The 22,320-nt window shown below is 35.5% G+C and overlaps 2 protein-coding genes across 4 annotated transcripts in view; one reads left to right on the top strand and one right to left on the bottom strand.

The window, feature by feature from the left end:
- MACROD2 (mono-ADP ribosylhydrolase 2) overlaps nucleotides 1-22,320 on the top strand; it is a 1,971,474-nt gene that overhangs the window by 337,920 nt on the left and 1,611,234 nt on the right. The window lies entirely within an intron of this gene.
- On the bottom strand, nucleotides 7,518-21,087 carry FLRT3 (fibronectin leucine rich transmembrane protein 3). 3 transcript variants are annotated; one of them, XM_032351444.1, is made up of 3 exons: nucleotides 20,842-21,087; nucleotides 12,612-12,812; nucleotides 7,518-11,071 (listed from the first exon to the last, which is right to left on the bottom strand). In XM_032351444.1, exon 3 carries the CDS (start codon nucleotides 11,026-11,028, stop codon nucleotides 9,079-9,081), a length of 1,950 nt encoding a protein of 649 aa, XP_032207335.1. In that variant the 5' UTR covers nucleotides 11,029-11,071; nucleotides 12,612-12,812; nucleotides 20,842-21,087; the 3' UTR covers nucleotides 7,518-9,078. The 3 variants fall into 3 exon arrangements, with proteins under 3 accessions (XP_032207335.1, XP_032207334.1, XP_032207336.1); XM_032351443.1 differs by having other exon boundaries at nucleotides 12,061-12,812; XM_032351445.1 differs by lacking the exon at nucleotides 12,612-12,812.

Below are 22,320 nucleotides of genomic sequence, written 5' to 3' on the forward strand. Positions count from 1 at the left end.
TTAATCTATTTGAACCTCAGTGTCTTTTGTGAATTGGGGAGTAAAAAGTGCTTAGTAACTGCTCTACATGAGATATGTTGATGATGATGATGGTGATAATACTCCACATTCATAAAATGGTTTACAGTTTATAAAGAGCTTTCACAAAGATTGTCTCAGATGATGCTTAGTGGTACAACCCTTTGAAGCTCACTCATCTTTTCTTTTGTTCATTTAACAATTTTTTTTTTTTTTTGGAGTGTCGCTAGGTGTCAAGAATTGCTCTATAGGTTGGAGGGATTTAGGTGAAACAGCAGGAGAAAAAAGTTCCTTGCCTTCATGGAGTTTGTATTTTAATGGGAGATAGGAATAATAACACATAAGTAAAAATATTTGGCATATTAGAAGATAATAGCAACAATAAAGGGAATATTTAACTCTCAGTGAATGCTGTGAGTCATGTGTAATACAGTAGTAAGAAGTATATTGTGACTCACAAAGTAGCTACATGTTTTTCCATTGTGGACTTTTTAAAAGCTGTAAGCCAGTTATAGTTCAACTACAAACTATTGTTTTTTAATTTGCATTTTTTTAAAACAATGAGGGGATTAATTTTTAAATTTGTTTGTACATATCACCGAAGTTCATGAAATCTATTCTAGCTAGCTCTAAGATTCTATGAACATGGAATTAAATGTAGATCCTCTAATACCTTGTCTGTATTAATATATGTCTGTTAAGTATATGCTGAATTCTAATAATTCAAAGATTAGTTTCAAATAATTATTGAAAACCATTAAATAATCTTGGCATATTTTTACCATTGTAGGCTAAGCAGTAGTACTCATGGGTTATAGTTCTCAAATTCATCACCCAGTCTGGCAAATAGGTGATCTAGCACTTCCATTCTGGCTCTTAGAAGACATAAAGGAATCATGAGGAGTGTTGTAGTGAACTCAAACATTAAAATTTGTCTGCCAACAATGAGTTTAAAGTTATTGAAATGTGCAAGAAAGACAGGTTTTATTCTCAGGATAGCTTATAGCTATTGACTAATGACCTCCAGAAGTTATCATTTAGCAGTGTGGGGCAGAAGTCTGTAAGCCTTGCTCACATTTGCCCCATGAAGATGTTTTGAGATTTAATCCTAAAAATGTCTTCTAGTTGCTATCTCTGTAAAAGGAAGTAAAACAAAAACAAAAACAAAACAAAGGGGGGGTAGGTGGGACCAACTCCATTTTTCCTTTGTTTTGTTTTGTTTTGTTTTGTTTTGTTATTAAGGAATGTTTCTGCTTACTATTTAAAGAGAATGGTTAAGAGCCTATGCTTCAGGATCAGACAGAATCCTTGCTCCACTACTTACTAACTCTGTAACTCTTAGAAGAATTCCATTACTGTTCAAAATATATTTGGTGTCTTTTCGCTTCTGTCCTCACTACCACCATCCTGTTCCATATTACTCATTCTCCATATAATGGCTAGTGACCTTACTGTGACTGAAATCTGATAGTATATATAATCGCCAAACATCTTTCTTCTCCTCCTTCTCCCCCACTCCTACCCTGTTAAAAACCTCCAATAAATTTCTTTCACTAAAATAAAGTCTAGACTCCTTACTTTGGCTTTGGCCAGCAAGACCTTGTACTCTGATCTGGGCCTGCCTTTCTGAACTCACTTGCGTCTTGCTCACTGAGCTTGAGCCCCCTGACATTTTTTCAGTTCTTAAACTCACTAAGCTGACCCTACTTGCAGCTTCAACACATCCCCTCTCCTGTGCTCAGAACACTCTTTACTTTTCAAATAGCTTACACTCTATCCCTAAAGTGTTAGGCTTTTCTTTACCGCCCAATCTAAACAGGGTCTCCTGTTTTGCTCACTGAAGCATCATATTTTTCTCTTCCGTGGCACCTGTCACAGCTTTTCGCTTTATATTCATTTGGTTTTTGGTTAGCATCTGAGTCCCTACCTCCTCCAATTATAATCTCCGTATCTTTTTGGTTCAGTGCTATATACCTAGCCCCAAACACAGTTATTGAGTGGGTACTCAGTAAATCATTGTTAATGATGAATGAATAAAATATCTCTATGACCTTTCAAAGCCTTAATTTATGCATCTGAGAAATGCAGATAGTAATTCCTCTCTCTAAAGTTATTGTGTGAATTAAATGAGGTTAAATTTATATAAAATACTTAGCCCTGTGCTTGACAGAGGCCTCAGTAAAGGGTGGTGTCTACAGCAGCAGCCGGTGAGCATACATTAATTAATCCCACGGTACGTGTAAGGCTGCTAATGTTTATAGAACATATTTTTAAAAGATAATTTTGTTAGATTTTTGTTCTACTTAGTCTTCACTTCCCCCCTTTTTATTAATGTTGGTATTCATATCTAGGAAATTAAAATGTGGAATTCCAGCAGTGATTCCATGCTTTCTAATGGAACAGTGATATAAACTAGCCCCAGCTTTGTAATGTCACAGTTATCAGAGACGTGATGTATATTCAGAAGGATAATTACTTTGGGTAGTAATTTCCTAGACTGCCCTCCACCCCCACCCTGCCCCAGCCAGCTGGCCTTGAAAAAGCAGTACTGCTTTTATGTGTGCACACAATCAGTCTGTAAAATCCCATTATCCCCAACTTCCACACCCCTGTGGCTGCATGCTTCCTTTTGAAGCCTCTTAAAAAAGGAAAAAAAAAAAAAATTCAAGTCAGCCCTAAAGTTCATTTCTAATCTTATTTCATCCAAATAATATAAAAATGAGATGGGGGCTAGGAAGTGGGGGAGGGGTCCATAATGTGCTTTGCTTACCTGTTCACCTGGAATCCTATGACACTTGTGGGAAAGACTGATAAAACTAGGAAATACTTCTTCAGTGTATCCTTTGAGATAAAGTGAAATTTTACTCTGTTTTGATCAAAGACTAGAACAAGGTTAATTTGGTTATTCTAGTTCTTTCTTTTTTTGATGTGTTCAGAATGTCTATACTATTTACAACAGGAGTCTCCACTAACCTCTCATGGCCAACATCCTTTTCACTGTGATCATTTGTGGGAGTCCTAAGTACAGTGACCTCCTCTTCTCTATTTTTCTGTTTTTGTGTGTCTTTTCACCTGGAAGTTTGAACTCCTTTCAGGCCTGTTTCCTAACTGCTTCTACTCGGCCCATTGTGGTCTTTTTCTTTTGGATTCTAATTTCCCATGTAACTGACATTTTTCTTAGCATTCTTCCCATGACCTTGAACTAATTGACATCTTTTTCCTGAGGATGATACCTTCCAGTCACCTGTTCCATCTCTTACTGTCACTACTTGATGAAACTTTGGTGTAGGGGAGGAGTATGAAATACGGGAAGGGAGCTTTAAAAATTTTTTCTCTGTCCCTGAAAGATCACTTCCTGACTATATTTCTGTCACCATTATTCAAAAACCTTTCTTTTTAAGTCCTTATGTCTGTATCATCTGATCTCATCACCATCTCCCTTGTCTTCTTCCCTGGGACATTTCCTCATCTTCCTTAGGACCTGTCTTATAAACCTTACCCTCACACCTACCCTTTCCATCTCCCTGGGTGACTTTGTACTTCTTGCTGCGGACTCTTCCAAAACTTCAGCTTCTCAGTCACACCTTTACTTAAGTCATCTTAGATTCACAGCCAAGACTTGGACCACATCTCCCCTGCATCTCATTTTCTCTTACTGAATGCTCTCCCTGTCCTCATTTTCTGTTCCTGTCTCTGTACCCCATCTTATTCTGAGGTCCGTCAGTATCTCTCCTGGTACTCACTTCCTTCTTAACTCTCTTGATTCCTTCAACCTCCAAACTTCTTAAAGAGTAGTATTAGTCATCATGTCTGTTTTCTTTATCTCCCATTATCCTGTCAGCATCCCAGAGACTCTTACCTCTCTGGGGACACTGCTTCAGAATCCCTGGCAGTCCCCTCCTTTTCCATTTTTTTTTTTTTAAAGATTTTATTTATTTATTTGACAGACAGAGATCTACAAGTAGGCAGAGAGGCAGGGAGAGAGAGAGAGGAGGAAGCAGGCTCCCCGCTGAGCAGAGAGCCTGATGTGGGGACTTGATCCCAGGACCCTGAGATCATGAGCTGAGCCAAAGGCAGAGGCTTTAACCCACTGAGCCACGCAGGCGCCCCTCCTTTTCCATTTTAAATAGTGTTCTCTTCCAAATTTACATTCCAGACTACCTTTTGACATCCTCCTTTTTTTTTTTTTAAATATTTGTACTTCCTTGATTTTATAATTTTCTTCTCATGATGATTTTCTTCCTTTGTGCCTTCCTTTTTGTTTGTTTGTTTTTGTTTGTTTCTTTCTTTTGCTTCTCTCCCTCTTCTGTCCTCACAAAACATTGTTCCTGTGGCTCATCTCTTCTCCCTCCCTCTGCTTACTTCTGTTGCTGCTGTCTTACACCCTCTCAGCTTTAATAATAATCTGTTAGATACACTGAGGATCTCTCCCCAGACCCTCATTTCCCACTTTGCAATAGCATTTCAGAAGGATAACATACAAGTATTTTAAAACCTAAGGCACTTACAGTTTATCATCTAAACTGGATCCAGATTGGGTCACTTGAAAGGTTAAAGAAGGCACAGTTTATAATTAGCCGATATAAATCTGTACGATGCATAGATTCCAAAATACTCTGAGATTTGCTTTTCTAGTATTTTTCATCATTAAGTGTCTCACGAGCATTCTGCTTACCTGGGCTAAAAATCATCACCCTCAATTCTTATTCTTTCCTCAGTTCCCAGGTTCTAGGAATTCTACCTTTCGTGTATCTTTGAATTAGGCTTTTGTTTTTAAAGCACCATTCCACTGTTTAGGCCCTTGTTTCCTCTTGCCTGCAGTAATGCATGTCCTTCGAACTTATCTTCTTGTTCTCATATTTTTCCTCATTCATCCTTCATTCAATATTCCTTATTTCTACAAGATGTCCCTAAAGTACTGATTATTTATACACCTGTTCAGAAACGATCACCAAAGCATATCATCCAGACTTTCTCAGCTGGGAATTCAACACACTATATAGCCTGACATAAAAGAGCTTTTCCAGCCTTACCTCCTTTATGGGCCCTGTATGTTCAGCAGGCCTGGTGGCCTTCCCCCAGATACCTCCAAAATCAGGTGTCCCCAATTGCATCAGAATCACCTTTGGAATTAGAGAAGAATTTAAATACCCAACTTCAGTCTGGGAGATTTAAGTTTAGTAGGTCTGTATTAAGGCCTGGTTATCTTTATAAAAGCCTCCCCAAGGGATTGTGACCAAAGCCAGCATTGAGAAACATTGCCCCTGTTTTCCTATCTCCATCACTTTTTTCTCCATTTTCTCCATGACCAGTATCTAGTTTCTTTTTAAATATTTTCTTATCCTTCATTTTACCTCCTTCATGAGGTCTTCTTTGACCCATCCAAATATATCTAGCTATTTCTTTTATACCACAGTTGTAGCAAACTTTCATTAGATCTTATGTTTATCCCTTACATCCTATAGACAGCATACTTCTTGAAGTCAATGCTTCATTTATTTATAATGTAGACACCATTTGTATAGGTCGTTGGGTGTCAAGATTATATGTAAAGAAATTTGAAGTTCTTCAGAAAGTGATTGATAAGCATGAGTTATGTTTTGCTAATTTAACCAAAAGTCTAAAAGCATAAAATACAGTAGTTTTAATTCCAAGACTATGCTAAATTAAGATTTGCTAATCATGCTAAGTATGAGAAAGGAACTAGAATTTTAAATGCCACTACTGTTTTCAGCAGTAGATGAGTTAATATTAAAGTAAATTCAGTGGTGGATTGGTTTCTTTAACACCCACACTTCAGGTGCTTTAAAGCATGTGGGTCTCTTTGGATTCCTCAGGAAAACTGTCATGTTGGCATGTAGCTATAAAATGTGCTTCACTCAGAAACTGTAGTTAGCAAAGCAGAGGCTTTTTGTTTTTGTTTTTTTTTACTAGTTCTTTTGGCACAGGGGAATACTTTTAATAAATCGGCCTTGCTGAAAGATGGAGCACAGTATTGTTTTTAATAGGGAATGAGAATGTAAGTGCAGTGATTTAATGCAGTTACACAAGAGACTGCATCCAAAAACGATTTTTTGATTTTTGTCAAACATTCAGCAAGGGAGCAATTTTCACCCCCAATATATGTATGCGTGTATGTGTGTGTGTGTGTGTGTGTGTGTGTGTGTATTTTTTATTTATATATATATATATATATATATATATATATATATATATACATTCACTCTTTGGTAGCTTCTTGAATTGTACTCTTTTTAAATCTCTAAGTTGTATATTTGGGTGGGATTTTTTTTTTTTTTTTTGTCCTACAATTTTGTTAGTACTTGATCAGTAAAAATTGTAACCATTTAGTTTGGGATACATACAGATATATTTTATAATTAGTACCCTTTAAGGTAGTTATTTATATTTTATTATTTTATTGAAAAGATATATATTTGGATTTCTAACAAGCCTAGGGAAATAATAAACTTTTACACTTCTAGGAAATTAGTTTGTGCATGTGTTTACCCTGTCAGTGTCTCTGTTTGCTGATATAAAACCCATTTCTGATTTGTCCCAGGTAAGATAATTATAATGCATATATTAGAACATACCTAAAATTTTCTGTGCTCATGAAAGATGTACTAACTGGAAAACAGTCAATATAATCTCTTGGCTCTTGGCTTTTTATAAACTCATAGGTTTATAGCAATTTTATGGAACCATCCAGCCCTTTCCCCGACTTCTGGCAGCATTGTAGCTGAACTGCTCAAAACCTCTAGAAGCAAAATCAAGCTTTCTTCACAAAATGTTCCCTATAATTAATGTTAATCACATAAGTCCTTGCTAAGTTAGCTGGAAAACATTCCAGGAAGTGAAAAGAGGTATTGGGAAATATATGAGGATGGCAAATAAATAATGAAAAAATGAGGTTTCACAGGCAGCTGGAGATATCTGTTAGTAGACCAGTAGAAGCAGAAACATCTGGCCAACCTCTGGAAACACATGGCAAACTTTTCTTAACTTAATTTCTGTTAAGTAGTAATAACTTAAGTCTACAGTAGTAACTTAGTAGTAACTAAGTAGTAACTTAAATTGGGTTGAATATTGCGCAGTTTCCATGCATGTCATTTCATCCTCACCACAACCCTTTGTTCAGGTGGAACTAATAAATAGCAACACCCCCCCACCCTGGCTTTTTATAGATAAGGAAACTAAGTTGTTTTTAAGTACATACCTAGTAAGTGGTAGATCTGGGATTCTAAAACCTCTAATGCCAACTCACACTACCAAAAAGCTATTTTTAAAAATATTAGTTTTTCAAAGATCACCTTAAAAAGTATCAGTCAGGACAATGGTAGCAGCATAGAAAAGACAGAAAAATCACAACACCACTTCTGAAGTTTTCCATCTTTGGCATGAATAAGCAGAACAGAATTCTAAAACACTTCTAGGAAATTAGTTTGTGCATGGAACACTGAACTCTTTAAAGTAAAATGATACACAAGCTCAAGATATTGCTATTTTTTTTTAATTTGTAGCCAACGTTTATTTTTATGCCTAGAAAAATACATGGGGGTGCTTAGGAATAATGTGCTGGGCAATTTGCTACTTCAGTGATAGTAACATAATCCCGAAAAAGCAAGCACGATTATTTTGTACTTTTTCTTGTTTTATTCAGCAATAAGACTATAATTTTTCATATTTAAGGAAGTATGAAAAATTTGTCGAATTTTAAAAGCTGAATACATGTAGCGTTGGATCAAGGCACATACAAGACTGGCCAAAGGGCGTACAATGCACTTTGGTTTTTTTGTTGGAAAAAAAAATCATGGCAACAGAAGAATGATGTGGTTTTTAAACAAGTAATAGCTCACAATTCAGTAGGAAGCTAGAAAGAAATGTTACAAGTTCATTATGTAATATGTGGAAAACTGTGACAGTAATGGGCAGTATTCTTGATCATTGTGAAAGTAAATTGAACTTTTATGTACAGTGTTAAAACATTTCACATAAATCAGATCTAAATTTGATTTCTAGTATTTATTTTTCTTTTAAATTCTTCCTCATTTAAAGTACTACTTTCTCTGCATTTTTGAGGGGAATTGCTTATGGTTATACTACCTTTTTAAATACGTATAAGTGTTTCTTTTTTGAAATCATTTATGATAAAAACATTATAAACATTAATAATTATGTCTTTAGAATTCACTTCTCAAAAATCAGGATGGTATAGGCAAAACCAAAATGCAATTCTGGTGTTTGTGTTTATTATACTATGAAGTCTAAGTTTTCATGTTTCCTAAGTACAAATTTTCCCCCTAACTTAGAAGCATGCTCACATTATTGATTTTGTGAAGTCCTTTATTCTCAAAGCTTTGTTAACAGTGGTTTTAATAACAGACTTCACACTCCTTTATGCCAGCTGATGTATTCAGTTCAGAAGATAATGCTTACTTTCTTAAGGATATCTAATTTGCTTAGAGTAAAAATGGAGATATGCAGCAAATTTGATATTGCCCATTACTTCACAAATATTTTAATTTATTGAATACCACTGGGATAATACAAATTGAATAGTTGGACATTACTTCATAACTATTTTTTGAACTTTAATTTTTCTCATCCAGCCAGGTTTTTTTTTTTTACATTTTATTAATACCAAAGTGAAAAATGGCCTGTGCTTATACTACAAGGATCTTATGTGAACTCAGTCCTGATTGTTCAACACAGCAAGAAAATTCACTTTCACAGTCAACAAGTCATCTTACTCAGTAGAACACAAAGTAAATGGTTTATAACTTCAATATTTGCAAGGAAAATACAGTACAAATTACTAAAAAATACTAAAATATAGAATTGTGTTCAGGCATCTCCACTACATCAATCGCAGCAGTAACCTGAAATTTGAAACTTTTAATAAAAAGTTCTTAAATATAAATTATATGGCAAATGTACAGTACATTGCTTTTTTCAGTCTCTTGTTTCCAGTGTTTTGCAGTAGAACAGGGTTCCTACCATCACCTCCCCTAGGTTTTTAAAAAAACCGAAACACAGTCTGCTACAAGGCCTCCAGCATCATGAGTGTGAGTGATCTGAGTCTGGAATACCACTGTCTCTGTAGCTTCGGTTACTACTGCTTTCACTGTGATTGTTTTTGTACAGATTCATTCCATTAGGAGGAAATATGGTGTGTATTACAAATTCCTCCTTTGAGATTGGTTCATTGCTTATCGGTAACATCTGAAAGGAAGTCTCCCTGATTTCCAGGATGGAGTTGTCCTTCTTAGTGCCAGCTTCCGCATAGTCATCCTTTCTTCTCCTCCCTTTGCTGTACGCACAGTTCCTTGAGAAGAGTGATCCGTTCCTATGAACATACCAGCACACTAAAGCAAGAAGGGCGATGGTCACCAGGGCCACAGCCCCACCAATGATGGCAGCCAACGGTAAATTTGGATTTTTGTAAGGTTCTTTCTCTTGCTCTCGATTAAGGGTCGTTGTAGGGTTGTACATTCGAAGGGGTGCAGTTTCAGTCTCAATACAAACACGGGTGTCATCAAATAGGTAGAGGTTACTGGTTTCCATGGGAACCATGCAAACTCGATAGGGCGAATCAGGCTCCAGGGCTGTGACTAAGTATTCATTGCGTTCCCCTGTTACGATCGTTTCTGTTATAGATCCAGATGCTGGGCTATGACCCAGTTTGAGCCAACTGAGTCTTAAAGCAGTCATAGGTAGGACAAGTTTCCAAGAGATATGAATTGTGTCGGAGGTGACGGATTTCACAGTAATTATAATTGTTTTTCTTGCTGGACTCCCTGTGGTTCGCTGATCTTTAGTGAGCTTGGGGTTCTTAATGTCTGGTTGTTTGGTCACTGGAGCTGGCCATTGTCCTTGAGCAGGATATACTGTGTTGGGTATTGCAGTGGTTATCTGAATGGTGCTTACAACTGCACTGTCCTTACAATCAAACAGTTCTGCATTAAGGTCCTTAATAGCCATCCCCCGCACTTTTTCTGGGGCTTGGCACATAAGCCCACGCACATTGACTTTCATAGGTAGTGACTGTAGCCAGTCACGTACCCATTTCATCTTGCACCCACAATACCAGGGATTGTTGCGAAGAATCAGTTGGGTTATATTGTCTAAATCATCAAAGATACCCTGAGGTAAATTACTTAGGTTGTTATTGGACATATCAAGTCGATACAGCTGCCTTAGATAAGAAAAAGCATTTGGGGGCACCCGATTGATATGATTATCTTGAAGATAAAGCTTCCTCAGGTTTGTGCCTGGAAGGTTTACTGGTGCAGCAGTCAGGGAATTCCGTACCAGGGACAGTTCTGTTAAGTTGACTAGGTTGAAGAAAACTTTATCACCTAAACCATGGTTGTTCAACAGGTTTCCATCCAAAACCAGGCGTTTGAGGCTAGTAAGACCTTGAAGAGATGGTGATGAAATAGTGGATATGCGATTATCATCCAAGCGTAATTCTTCTATAGTCCTGGGCAAACCCCAGGGGATTGTGCTAAGGTGATTACGGGACAGGAAAAGCAGTCGGAGATAGTTGCTGTCTCGGAAAGCCCCCTCTTCAATGCTAACAGCAGACACTGAGTTATCATCTAAATGTAATTCTTCCAGATAGGGAATTTTGGAAAGCGAATCATAAGTGATAGTCCTTATGTTATTTTCTTGCAAATGTAACTCTTTTACATACTTTGGTAGGTTGGTAGGAAATTCATCTAAACTGTTGTGGTAAAGGTATATTCTTTCTACTTTCAGCAAGTTTTTCAAATCTGAAGGAATTCCAGCGTTATTTATTTGGTTGTTCTGAAGGTAGAGAGTTGTAGCATCCTCTGGTATTCCTGTCGGAATGGATGTCAGAAAGCGATCATTACAGTAAATGAAACCTGCGTCACAGCGGCACACGGATGGGCAGGATTTAGCCATAACTGATAGAGGTGCCACCTGAAGGAACAGCCCAATTTTAGTCCCGATGAGGAATATGCTCCAGGCTGGGCTGATCATGGTCAGCAGTGTTGAGGTCTTTGTACACGGTAGCGTCAGAGCCCTAAAATGGAGTGAAAAGAAAGACAGAAAACAATTAGGTGAGGATACTTAAAATAGTATTCAAAAATAGATGTAGAAACTAAAATGTGTATAAATGCACTTTTAATGTATTATTTTTTTTTTGAGTGTGTAGAGTTTATTGCAAGCTAACAGTGAACATGATCACATAATCTCTTTACTGTAAATGTTTGTAGTATTAAATTAAGGAGTATCAAGTCCCAATTCCATATGATTTTGAAATGTTAAATATAACTAAAGTTTTATTGAGCATTTTTGTAATGTTTGATATCAATTCTATAGCCAATCACTGACCAAGCTAATCAATTTTCCAATTTTTTCTTAATATTCGTAATGAATTGACACATAGGAATATGATTTGCTGTATTTAAATAATATTACTGTTTTTAAAAATCAAAATTTGATGTCTGTTTCTTAGGTAGACTGTACAGATGTAGAAATGTATCCTCTTAGTATTTAGGAATAGTGAGTTAATAGATACCTCTTAAGATTCTGAATCCTAGTAAAGTCATTAATTTGTTTTGATTATGGGTGTTAGTATTTTTCTTTGATTATTAATATTAAATACTCTTACATAGATATTTCTAACAAGGAAATCAGAAGGAATCTTTTTCATCTATTTTAAGGAAGGAAAGAACACACAGTAATACATCCAGCTAACCTAAGTGGAAAATTCCATTTCATATTAAACTAGTTCTTTCTTTTGTTCCCATATTTTTATTATGTTTCATGCTATATGACTTAATGGCCTTATGCAGACTTTTTATTATGGTCTATCTTATAATATGTTTCACAATGCATTTATCATTCTTCAGGTTCTAATCTAGAATATGGTTAAACTTTTCTCCATGGCTAGAGAGTTATAGATTTAGACTAATCTGTTGTGCAACAGGATGTCTTCACCACTTTTATGTATTAATTAGCCTTTGTAATTTCAGGCATGAAAATAAAACACTTTAATATTTTTCCTACCTTATTGAATGATGTGAATAAATTTTGCGTGAGTGAAAATCCAATGCGCATATATTATTTTCCTGGTGAGGGGCTGGGACTTACAAACTCTTGTTCAGTCCTTGGAAATGTTCTTCACTGTTCAAGTAATCCTATGCCGCACACACCTCCAGATCAGGCTCGCTGTTGTCAATGAACATTCCAGCTGCAGTTCAGCATGGTGGGCAAGCTCATTAAAGTAGGGACCAGAAACAATTCAGCTTCCTGTTACTATGTAGAACACATGGCTTCCTATGCACTTTTTTTTTTTTTCTGATAGAGTTTCTGTGTGAAGGTTCCTTTTGTGTAGCTTAATTCCCTTAGTAGAAATTGCTCTCTTTAAAATTCTTATTGGCTCTTCTGTGCAATGTGGTCAGAGATAGTAACTTCAGATCCTCATGAAGAAAGCCATTCATGATGCTAAGGCCTGTATAGTAATAGGTTTTTCAGTCAGTTACCCCCCACCTTTATTCCTATCCAGGATTATCCAAGTATAAACTTTGTACAGTAGCTATATCCTGAGGTATGATTACCTGCTGTGAAATAGCTATTTCCAGCTTTTGCTTCTTGCTGCTTTCTCAGAATATCTGGTGCAGTCACGTTATAGAAGAATAGGTATTCTTTTTTAAGAGGTAAAATTTAATTCAAATATTCTTCATAGGAAAAAAAAAGGGAAGCATACTAGATTTCTTTTACATTTCTCTTCCTTAAAATACACTGGATCTGAGCATCTCCTGTGAAAGCAAAAGGTTTTAATGAACTATTAATAATGAACTTTAACATGATAAAGAGATTTCCTAGAAATTTAACTTCAGTTTATCTTTTAAGCAACACATCTTCAACATAGTAGTTGGTGAAAAGTTGTTTGTTACTTCCCAATTTTACTATATAAAGTAGGAACTAAAGCTGAGATTGTCACCAAACAGATAATTTCTACTGTTAACTGACTGTTAATGTCACTTTAAATTAAACACAGAAGGAAAGCTTCATTCAAGAACCAGTAATTGCCTTCCATGGCTTTTGAATTCAGTTCAGGCCAATTTTTAGAAGTTCACTTTTAAATCTTAGATATAAAATGATTAAATGTTTGAAAAGAAGAAAACAAGTATATGCCAAAGAGGTGAGCAAATATGTAACAAGGATTTTGACAAATGCCATGGTAACTTTTAAGAGATTTCTGAACATGGTTTTACAAAGTCATACAGTCTACAATATAAAGACTTGAAAAGAGTTTGCTTTGGAATTTTTTCTTTTGATTTGCTCCATGCCTTGTTTAAATCTTCCTGTGGGCCTCAATTTTCCCAATGGTAGAATGTGAACGTCATCACCTTCCTCCTTAAAGGTATTTCTGAGGACTAGTTGATGATCTTGAAACTCTAGTTACTTGGGTGTTCTTGGCCAAAAGCTTGCATAGATGTTCAAGTAATTATTAGTTTTTCAGGAGAAAACAATTTTAATTTTCTTATGTTTTAATCTGTGTTTGAAATAGAAAGGACCCTATGTCAATCTATCACCTTATAATGACCATTTGGATAGCATATCAAAACCTGACAAGGTTTTGCTCTTTCTAGGTTCAAACAGAACACACCAATTTCCAGTAAGTATATTCTTCATTTCTGAAAGAAGAATTAAGGCTTCACCCCCCCCCCCACAGTGATTTTAATGATGACTGTTTTGCCCATTACCTAATATCCATGAAGATTTTTGGGGGGGTAGTCATGGGGAAGAGGGTAGCATCAATATCTGTTATGCAGGGTGACCCACTCAGGGGCTTTCTGTACACGTAGAGAGCATTAGGGTATCATGGAAATATTTGACCCTGAAATTAAGGACTACAGTAGATCTAATTTGCTTCTCCCCCAGTAATTACCTAGCGTCCAACAAGGATAGCATCTGTTCCAGAATTCAAGTACTACTGAAGTGAATGTTAAACAAGGCCAAAATTTGTTTCTTGTTCTATTTGAAAATTCATTGTCTTTTAGCTTGCTACCAAATATCAACACTATCATAGAATGCATTAACAGAAGGAAACTTTAAAAAAAATATACAGATCCATTTAATTTATTATTTAAGCAACTTGAAGCAAAAATAGCAGTTAGCAGATGGATAAACTAGTCTCTCGTGGATCTTGCAAAATGCCCACAGAGGGAAGTTTAAATGATTTATTGTTTGAAGTGAGGTTTTATTCTGATACATTTAGGGCTTTGCTCATTATTGTTGAATTTCAACAGTGTATTTTCTTGAAAACTGTTGCTTTCGTGGAATGTGAAAATGAAAAATCAAGCTGTTGAAATTATAATAACAGTTATTTTAAAAAGTATCTGCTTTAAATATTTTCTAAGCTTGAAAATTATTCAACATTTAAAATAATGTGGTTAATTTAAACTAAGGAAACAATGACTTCTGTTAAACTGCATTAGAAACTAATTAAAAACTATGATAAAAATCACTGGTGAGAACATGCTTAAAATGTTACCAATAGTCAGGCATTTGTCATACTCCAGAACACACTTTACACTTGAGGAGATGAATCTGATGAATGAGAATTTAAAAACTGTTGACTGTTCCCCAAGTCAGGTCAGCCTAGAGTATGTCCAAGATGATGATCATAATGATAATTAGTGATAGAGTTTGTATCTGAACTATAAACATTTTATGAAATCAAGCTCTAAGAATATGTATTGATTTTTATGTTTTTAACCCAGAGAGAATGGAAAAAAAATTTTAAATTGGTGTGAAAAGACAACTAATTTGTTTATTTTTCTTGTTTTACATCTGTAAAACTGCTTTTGCTCTGTTTGATATGCGAACTCACATTGTCATTAATACAATAGTGGTAATATTGTGGGATTAACAGCCTAAAATCTCATTAAATTCTTGGAAAATGTTGTTCTCTTTTCCCCAAATTACATTAAAACAAAAGGCAAAATTATCAAGCAGGTTTCTTTGGAGAGGATACTCTCAGAAATAAAGATTCCCTCAAAATTCCTACTCCCTTTCTTTAAGCTCAAAACAGTTCATGTTTGATTGTTTTATATCTTTTCCTTCCTTTTTATATTTGAAACTACAGTGCTAGACAGCTGTTTTGTTTTGCATATTAAAGGCTCTAATAAACTATCTAAAATATGTGATCCTGCCCCCCATTCTTACACTTCCCCTTTTCTGAGCTAGTTCTACATATTCATGCACACAGAGATGTGGTAGCTGATTGCGAATGATAAAAAGAAAAATGAGCCCTACTGGTATGGACACTGTGGCCAGGTTTCCACAGCATCGACTTCAGAAGCCTTTATGTCTGCACAGGCTTGAAAAGAGGCCATTACTTCTGAATGAAAAGGAATTGATCTTTTAGAAAAATATTATTAATAGGGTACCTTGGGAAAAAAACATAAATGGACCCTAGTTACCTAAAGGAATGTTTTAAACCGTTTATTAATGGAATCATTACTAAGTAGATAGAATTTAAAACTGTGGCAAAAGGAACAACATAATCACTTCACTGATAAATCAGATTTTTAATAGGGATCTTTCTTGTCAATTTCTTTTTATAAACAAAAATTGTGGAGTTAAACAAGTATGCATTATAATGTAATCATCGTCTGTTAAAAGACTCCAATTTAGTTCCATGATACACCTAAGAAAGTATTAAATACATAAGGATGCTATCATTTTTAGATATTTTAGGAAAACTAATATAATTTAAGAAGTTTTATCGAACAGAAAACTGACATTTACATACAGTCAAGGATTTGAGGCAATCTGCATGTTTATATGATTTCTGTTACTACAATATTTTAGAGGTGGGGATTTTTGAAATGAGAATGTATTTTCATGTTTTGATCACTTAGATTAAGATTATATGTTGATAATATGCACTAACTTCCTAAATCCTTTATTTGCTGCCTTTGATTTAAATTGATTTCGATTTGAAATCATTGCTTATTTTAAAAAAATCTTAAATTGAGTACAGAGTTTTGAGATTTTCGTAAAGAGTCGTATTAATGATTTGCTTCACATAATGGTATCATGATGGAACCTTTTAAAAAATATCAAATCTAAAAGTAGAACTTTTAATCCAAGTTAATTGCATTATTATTTTGAATAAAACCTCAAGAATGAAGAAAACAGATACTTAATCAGATTTATCCAAGTCTGTGAATATTTGTAGTTAAATTGGTATTTATATAATCAAAATTTTAGAAGGTAATTTATTTATGAAGGGGCAAACTGCTGCTAGAAAGCACAACAAAATGATCAACCTGTGAATGCTAAGTCTTTTAATGACAAATGCTATTTAAAATAAGCTAAATATACTGTCAAACTGAAAAACTGGAGTACATCAGGTTAGTTGATAGTGACAGCAAAATGCTTTCTAAGCAGCCTGTCTGGTAGTTAAATTTTCCACGATCATCAGATTTCAGGAAAGTTCCAATTCTTTTGTTTAATGCCAGGCAAGCAGAAGGACCTCTAACTCCCCTCTTGAGAGTCATGAAGTCTGAAGGGTTTGCTGAGCGGCAGAGAAGCAAGTATGCCTTTTCATACTTGGTTTTATCCACACTATTTTCTAGCCTGAAGAAGGCTGTGTTTTATTTATGCAACATAGGGGATAAAAGTTCTAAAGCAAAGGATTTTTACTTTCTCCTTTTATGTTACTGGTTCTTTTCTCTCAACAGATTTGTGATAAATGAATCCAATTCTCCATTTATACTGGCTTTTAAAATTAAATCGAGCATCCTTAAACAAAAAGGCAAACTAGGAGGTTATCTTTCATCACAGTGGATGCTTCTTCCTTTTGTGATATTTAAAGCCATACTAAATGAATTAGAGAACCAAGACTTGTATGAATGAATGAGACGTTTAGAGGGTCGTAAAGCAGTAGAGGACTTAGAGGAGGGAACAAGCTTTAAGTTTATGTTGACCTTTGAGCAATTGCAGTTAAACCTATATTTTTAAAAATCACCAGCATTTTCCCATTGCAAACTTTAAAGTTCCTTTTTCAGTGTTTGTGAGTACAATCTGGTTGATATGCTTTAAATTTCTAATATTCAAGTTTCCATACACGAATACAACAAATTTTTGTGTCTACTGTGTGCCAAGCACTGTGTTGGTCAGTGAGACCATCCCAAATTATAAAACACTTTGTCTTTTCATTTCAGAGTAGGGTAATACTGATGTAAAGCATATGAAGAGGAAGAAAATCAACAACACATAAACTGATCAATCCACAGTCCAGAGGCACACTTTAAAAATGTTATTTAATCAAATGTGGTCTGTGGGTTTTCTCTTCAAAGTTGCCACGGTAACTTGTGCACATGAAAACTGAAAGAATAAAGAACAAAAGCTGTCATTGTCTCATCAAGTGAGAGCAATTTCTCTCTCCTCTCATTTAAGGAGACTAATACCTGGAGAGAGCTTTTTATACATTCCTGACACTTAATTTTGGGTCTAGGAAAAAGATAATGCATATGCAAAACAAATGAACTTAAGCTGCTGGTGAAATTGTATTTCATTCCTTTGTGACTTAAAATCTGTTTTCTCTGCAGTTCTTGTCAACAGTCACATCGGAGTCCTAAAACCTGCTCTTCTATGCAACAGAAACATGGCTTTCAAAACTCTTTTTTAGTGTGATGTTTTACCAAATTTAGTGATGTTGATTTGCAGTCTGAAACTGGAAAATGCTTCCTGAAATGTATATTCCCTATTTTGGTTCTTAAAAGGAAGAAGGCTTTTTTCAGAAGACATTTACAAATCATCTCCTTGGAAATTGGTTTGTTGATGTATGATAAGTTTTGAAATGGTGGAATGCTAGAAGTCAAGAAACAGCCCTTTTTATGCTCTGAAGAGAAAAATGTAGTTTCGAGAATTAATATTGCTGAGAGATTTACTGTAGAGTTTTTGCCCACTGGGGGGTGGTACACTCTACCAGAACACTGCTTTCAGAAGCCGCAAGTCAGATGTTGGCTGCTGCCGGCCAGTTTTTCTCTGGTTTAATTACAACAAAGCCTCCCGTTGAGAAGAGCAGTGAAGGCCTCTAGGGCAAAAGGTTGGGGGGGGGGCCGGGCATGAGGTGGGGGGTTAGGGGAATGAAAGGAAAAGGAGGGAAGAAATTACAGCCTTTGAAAAATTACTGAATCTTATTTCCCTCATTGACTTCATTTATGGTGGTCTTCATGGGACTTTAACAATTATTTATAATGCTATTAAGTAAACTGATTGAACAAAAATACTTAAGGTGGTTTAATCAGAATTTTTTAAGTTAGCTCTGAATCTTGTCATTAATCACATTCTTTGTATGTAGCCCACCCACCTTAATAAAGGGGGGAAAAGTTAAGATACACTGAAATTTTTCTTTAAGTGACCAGATTTAATTTAGTGTTGGTATAAAGTTGGCATATCAAAAATAAAAAGCAGAAAGAAGAAACAGTCATATAATATTAACATAAGTTCTCAGCTACTGATTTTTGTAGGGTTTAAAATTGTTCAAAATAATCCAGAAAGAGGAGGGAGCCTTAGGGTGTGTGGCCAAGAAAAGCACAGACAGATTTCTCCGCAGTGCACTTGCATGTTTAAAGCTGATAATTGTATTTTTCATCTGGAGACACTGAGTGTTCATTAGGGTCTGGTGTCCCTAGGCAGGAGATGCTGAACATAATTGGAGTTTCTATTTGATTGGGCAATATAGTCTAGAGAAGAAACTGGGGTAAAGATAATTAATAGCTTGCTAACAAAGTCTGACAGCCACAAGATTTCAACCAAATTTATTTCACACCGCTTCATTTATCTCTGAAAAAGTTTTGATAGAATTGGAGGCTCCTTAATTAACACTTGAAAGCGAAAGAAACATACCTTCTATTTTGCTGCCACATTCAGTTATGACAAAATCTCTTACTGTTTTCCTTTTCTGTAAAAACTTTATTTGCTGTTTAATTATGTATTTCACAAATGTTAATGTTTAGGAAGTATTTAGTTGGGCATTTTGAACCTAATCATCACTGATTTAAAGGGGGGGCAGAGAAATGAAAAGCTCAATTAATAGCTGATGGTTAGTACTGTACAAGAACAATATTAATGAATTCATTATGTTTATTTGATAAGATCTTTGCTGATTCCTGGATTTGATGTGATTTGGCAGTGCTCTATTAAAAAAATTGGATGTGATTTTCCTATATAAATACATACAATTACATTTTTGTAACCCTGTTTTTTTATTTCAGGCTAATAAATATATGTGTTTGTGTAACTAGGTGTGTATATGTTGTGTACACACACATATTTGCAAACTAAGTAGCGTATCTCTGATTTAATCTTCTTTGGGTTTAAAACCCATATATTATTATTAATATTGGTAGTAATGGTGATAATAATATTTGGTACTGTTAAAAGATTAATTCTTTACTCATTTCAAAAGAGATGAGTATCAATCATCTGTCACTTTGGGGCAGGCATAAATGGTTATCTCAGAAGAGACAAATTTATTCTTTATGTCTTATGCTAGTCAGGATATTCATATACTGCTTGGGATAAATGAAAGCCATTGCTACAGATGATGCACCTTTCAAGTGGCTTTATTCATGCTGTTTGTTGCTAATAAAATAACATTTATGTGCATTTTAGAGCAGATTCAAGAAAATGTAAATTAACTATTTGTCAAAAGCATTCGAGAATCTGATTCTAAAAGTGGCAAATATCAAGGCTTTCTTTTCCCTTTTTAATTTTGATAGATAGATATCTACCCCCGATGTTGAAAAATATAGGCCTGTTGCACTTTTTACCTCTATGCAACCATTTTGTTTCAGACCTAATTCATTGAAAAAAAAATTTTTTTTTTAGAAGATACATTTAATTACTTTTGGAAGCTCTGCTGTATAAAATCATTTCTTCCAATATAAAATTTTCTTATTGTAAGTTGCAACTGAATGGATACTCTGCACATCCCACTTGATGAGGACTGTACTCATTTTACCCCCCTGCCACCCCGAACTCACTGCATACATCAGGCATAGCTTCCGCGCTGAGCTTTGTTAGTTTTTCTGAGTAGGCTATGCCAATTACTATGCTAGTCACATACTACATTTGCCCAAGCAGTGCATTTTGGCGTTCTCCTGGGGGTGGGAGGGAGGTATGGTTGGGAAAAAAGTCTCCCCCTCCTCTGAGTTGAGATTTGCAAGCTTGAAATGCTTGAAGCAGCTCTGGCAGGATAGCAGAGCAGGCTTTAAAATCTAGGTGTAGCTGTTAATCCTTACAGAGGCACAGAAGTCTCCAGGAGTAGCTCGGCTAGCTGTGAGCAAGATGTATGCTTTTCATGTACTGCGTACTCATGGGCTGAGGGATTATTGATTTTCTTTCACAGTTGTAAAAACAGCAATTGGTGATCATACCACACATACAGTACACACCAAGTTAGCAAGACCTTTCGCTTTCCTTTCTCTGAAAAAATCTGCCTTGTATTCTTCAGTATTTAACATTTAACTTTCCAACTTAAGGTTTTCCATAAGGCTCTTTTCAAATCACAACTCTACGTAGCAGAAAATAGCCACTACCTATTACTTTTTAATCAAAGAAGGTTTTAAGAAACTTCTTGCATTTGGCTATAGAGTCAAATTTCCCCCCCGCTGGCTCTCACACACATAAATTGCTCCTACTCGTGACAGAGCAAGCGTTCATGTTTTGATGCCTCATGGTACCAAGTCATTTCTGTCTACAGAGTAAAAACCAAGCAAACTTTCTGGGACAATCTTAAGGAAGAACATGGGAAACACTTACCAGGAAGACGAGAAAAAGCAATCCCATATAAACTGCCGCTATAGCTGTAATTCCACTTACTGTGAACTGGAGTAACAACCCTCCCCCTCTCCCAAGCTCCGCGTTCAGTCCACACAAAGCCAACAGCAGCTGCAGGCAGAGCTTGTCCTGCTTCGGATCACTCCTACACTGAGGAGTGAGCAAGGGAGAGCATTCCAGTTTACTGCACACAGCCCACCTCCAAGTCTGAAGTTAAAGCTTCACCTCGCAGTGGTTGAAGAAGGGGGTGATGTCATAGATGGGCAGGACTTAGCCGAGCTCTTGCTCAGTGAGGTAACTGGATAGTCAGACAGACGAGCTTTGCAAACGCTAGAGGGAGTGAGAGAAGCCAAAATGAGGCACTCAGCCTGCCAAGCTGGGATGCCATTTGGTTTGTAGGCAGTTTTTTGGAATTTTCAACATTTTCTGAAGTTTAGTACAACCAGGTAGTGGTAGCAAGCTTATAAAAAAATATATGAGCATGTTTGGATATTTCTAAGAGTACAGTAGGAAAATACAGGTTCTTTTTTTTTTTATTTTTTAAGCTCTATGTATTAAAAAGCAGTTAACCAAAATCCTATTATTTTCATTATTGAATAGTTCCAATAGTGTTGTAATTTTGAAGGCTGGTAACTCCAACTGTGAATAATTATTCGACAAATGAGTAGAAGGCAGATTCACATAAATAACTGAGATATTTAAGGGAAGGGGAACAAGAATGGCAAAAGGTAAAGAGCCTTGAAGTAACCAGTTCTTTTTCCTAGGGGTAATGAGTAACTTATTGTACTATATATGTTTTAGGAAATGAAAGTATTTTTCACAGACTTCCACTATTTGTCCATCTTTTTTGAACCTGGCAGATAGTAGATATTTTCCTATTTAGGGAACCCTCCCTAAATATGAAAAGTTGTAGAAAAAATAAATAGATTCTTTTCCTTTCTGGTATGTTTTTGCTGCTCTAAATATGGATTAAGATATAAACATCTTAAGAAAAAAACCTTTCATGGGTGGTTTTGCTTTTATTAAAATAATTTTATTTTAATTTTGGTATATGAATAAATACTGGACAGTTATAAAACAGACATAAATGTCTGTATCTAATTAGCAGAATGGTAGGCTTTAAGATTCAATTATGATTTGCATAAACTGGTTTCTACTATTTGGTCAGCAATTGCTTTGGGCCCATAGTTTTCCACTAAGTTCATTTCACTTTTTAGTCTTGCTGGGGAGAATTTTGTTTTTATATTTACCTGGAGGGCAATTTCCTTAAACTTAATACTACTTGTTTTAGTTTTAGAGGTTCACAACATTGTCTTTTGTGTTTTTAAAAAAGTTTCTATGAATTTGTGTTTCTGAAGGAGGCCTGCTAATTGTCTTCCCCAGGAGTGTTTGGTTATGGTCTCTTCATTAGCTTCATTTAGTCTATCTATTTATGTGCTTTTTTTGATAGCAGTTTGACCT

Source organism: Mustela erminea, chromosome 7 (genome assembly GCF_009829155.1).
Source record: "Mustela erminea isolate mMusErm1 chromosome 7, mMusErm1.Pri, whole genome shotgun sequence".
Classification (NCBI taxonomy): domain Eukaryota; kingdom Metazoa; phylum Chordata; class Mammalia; order Carnivora; family Mustelidae; genus Mustela; species Mustela erminea.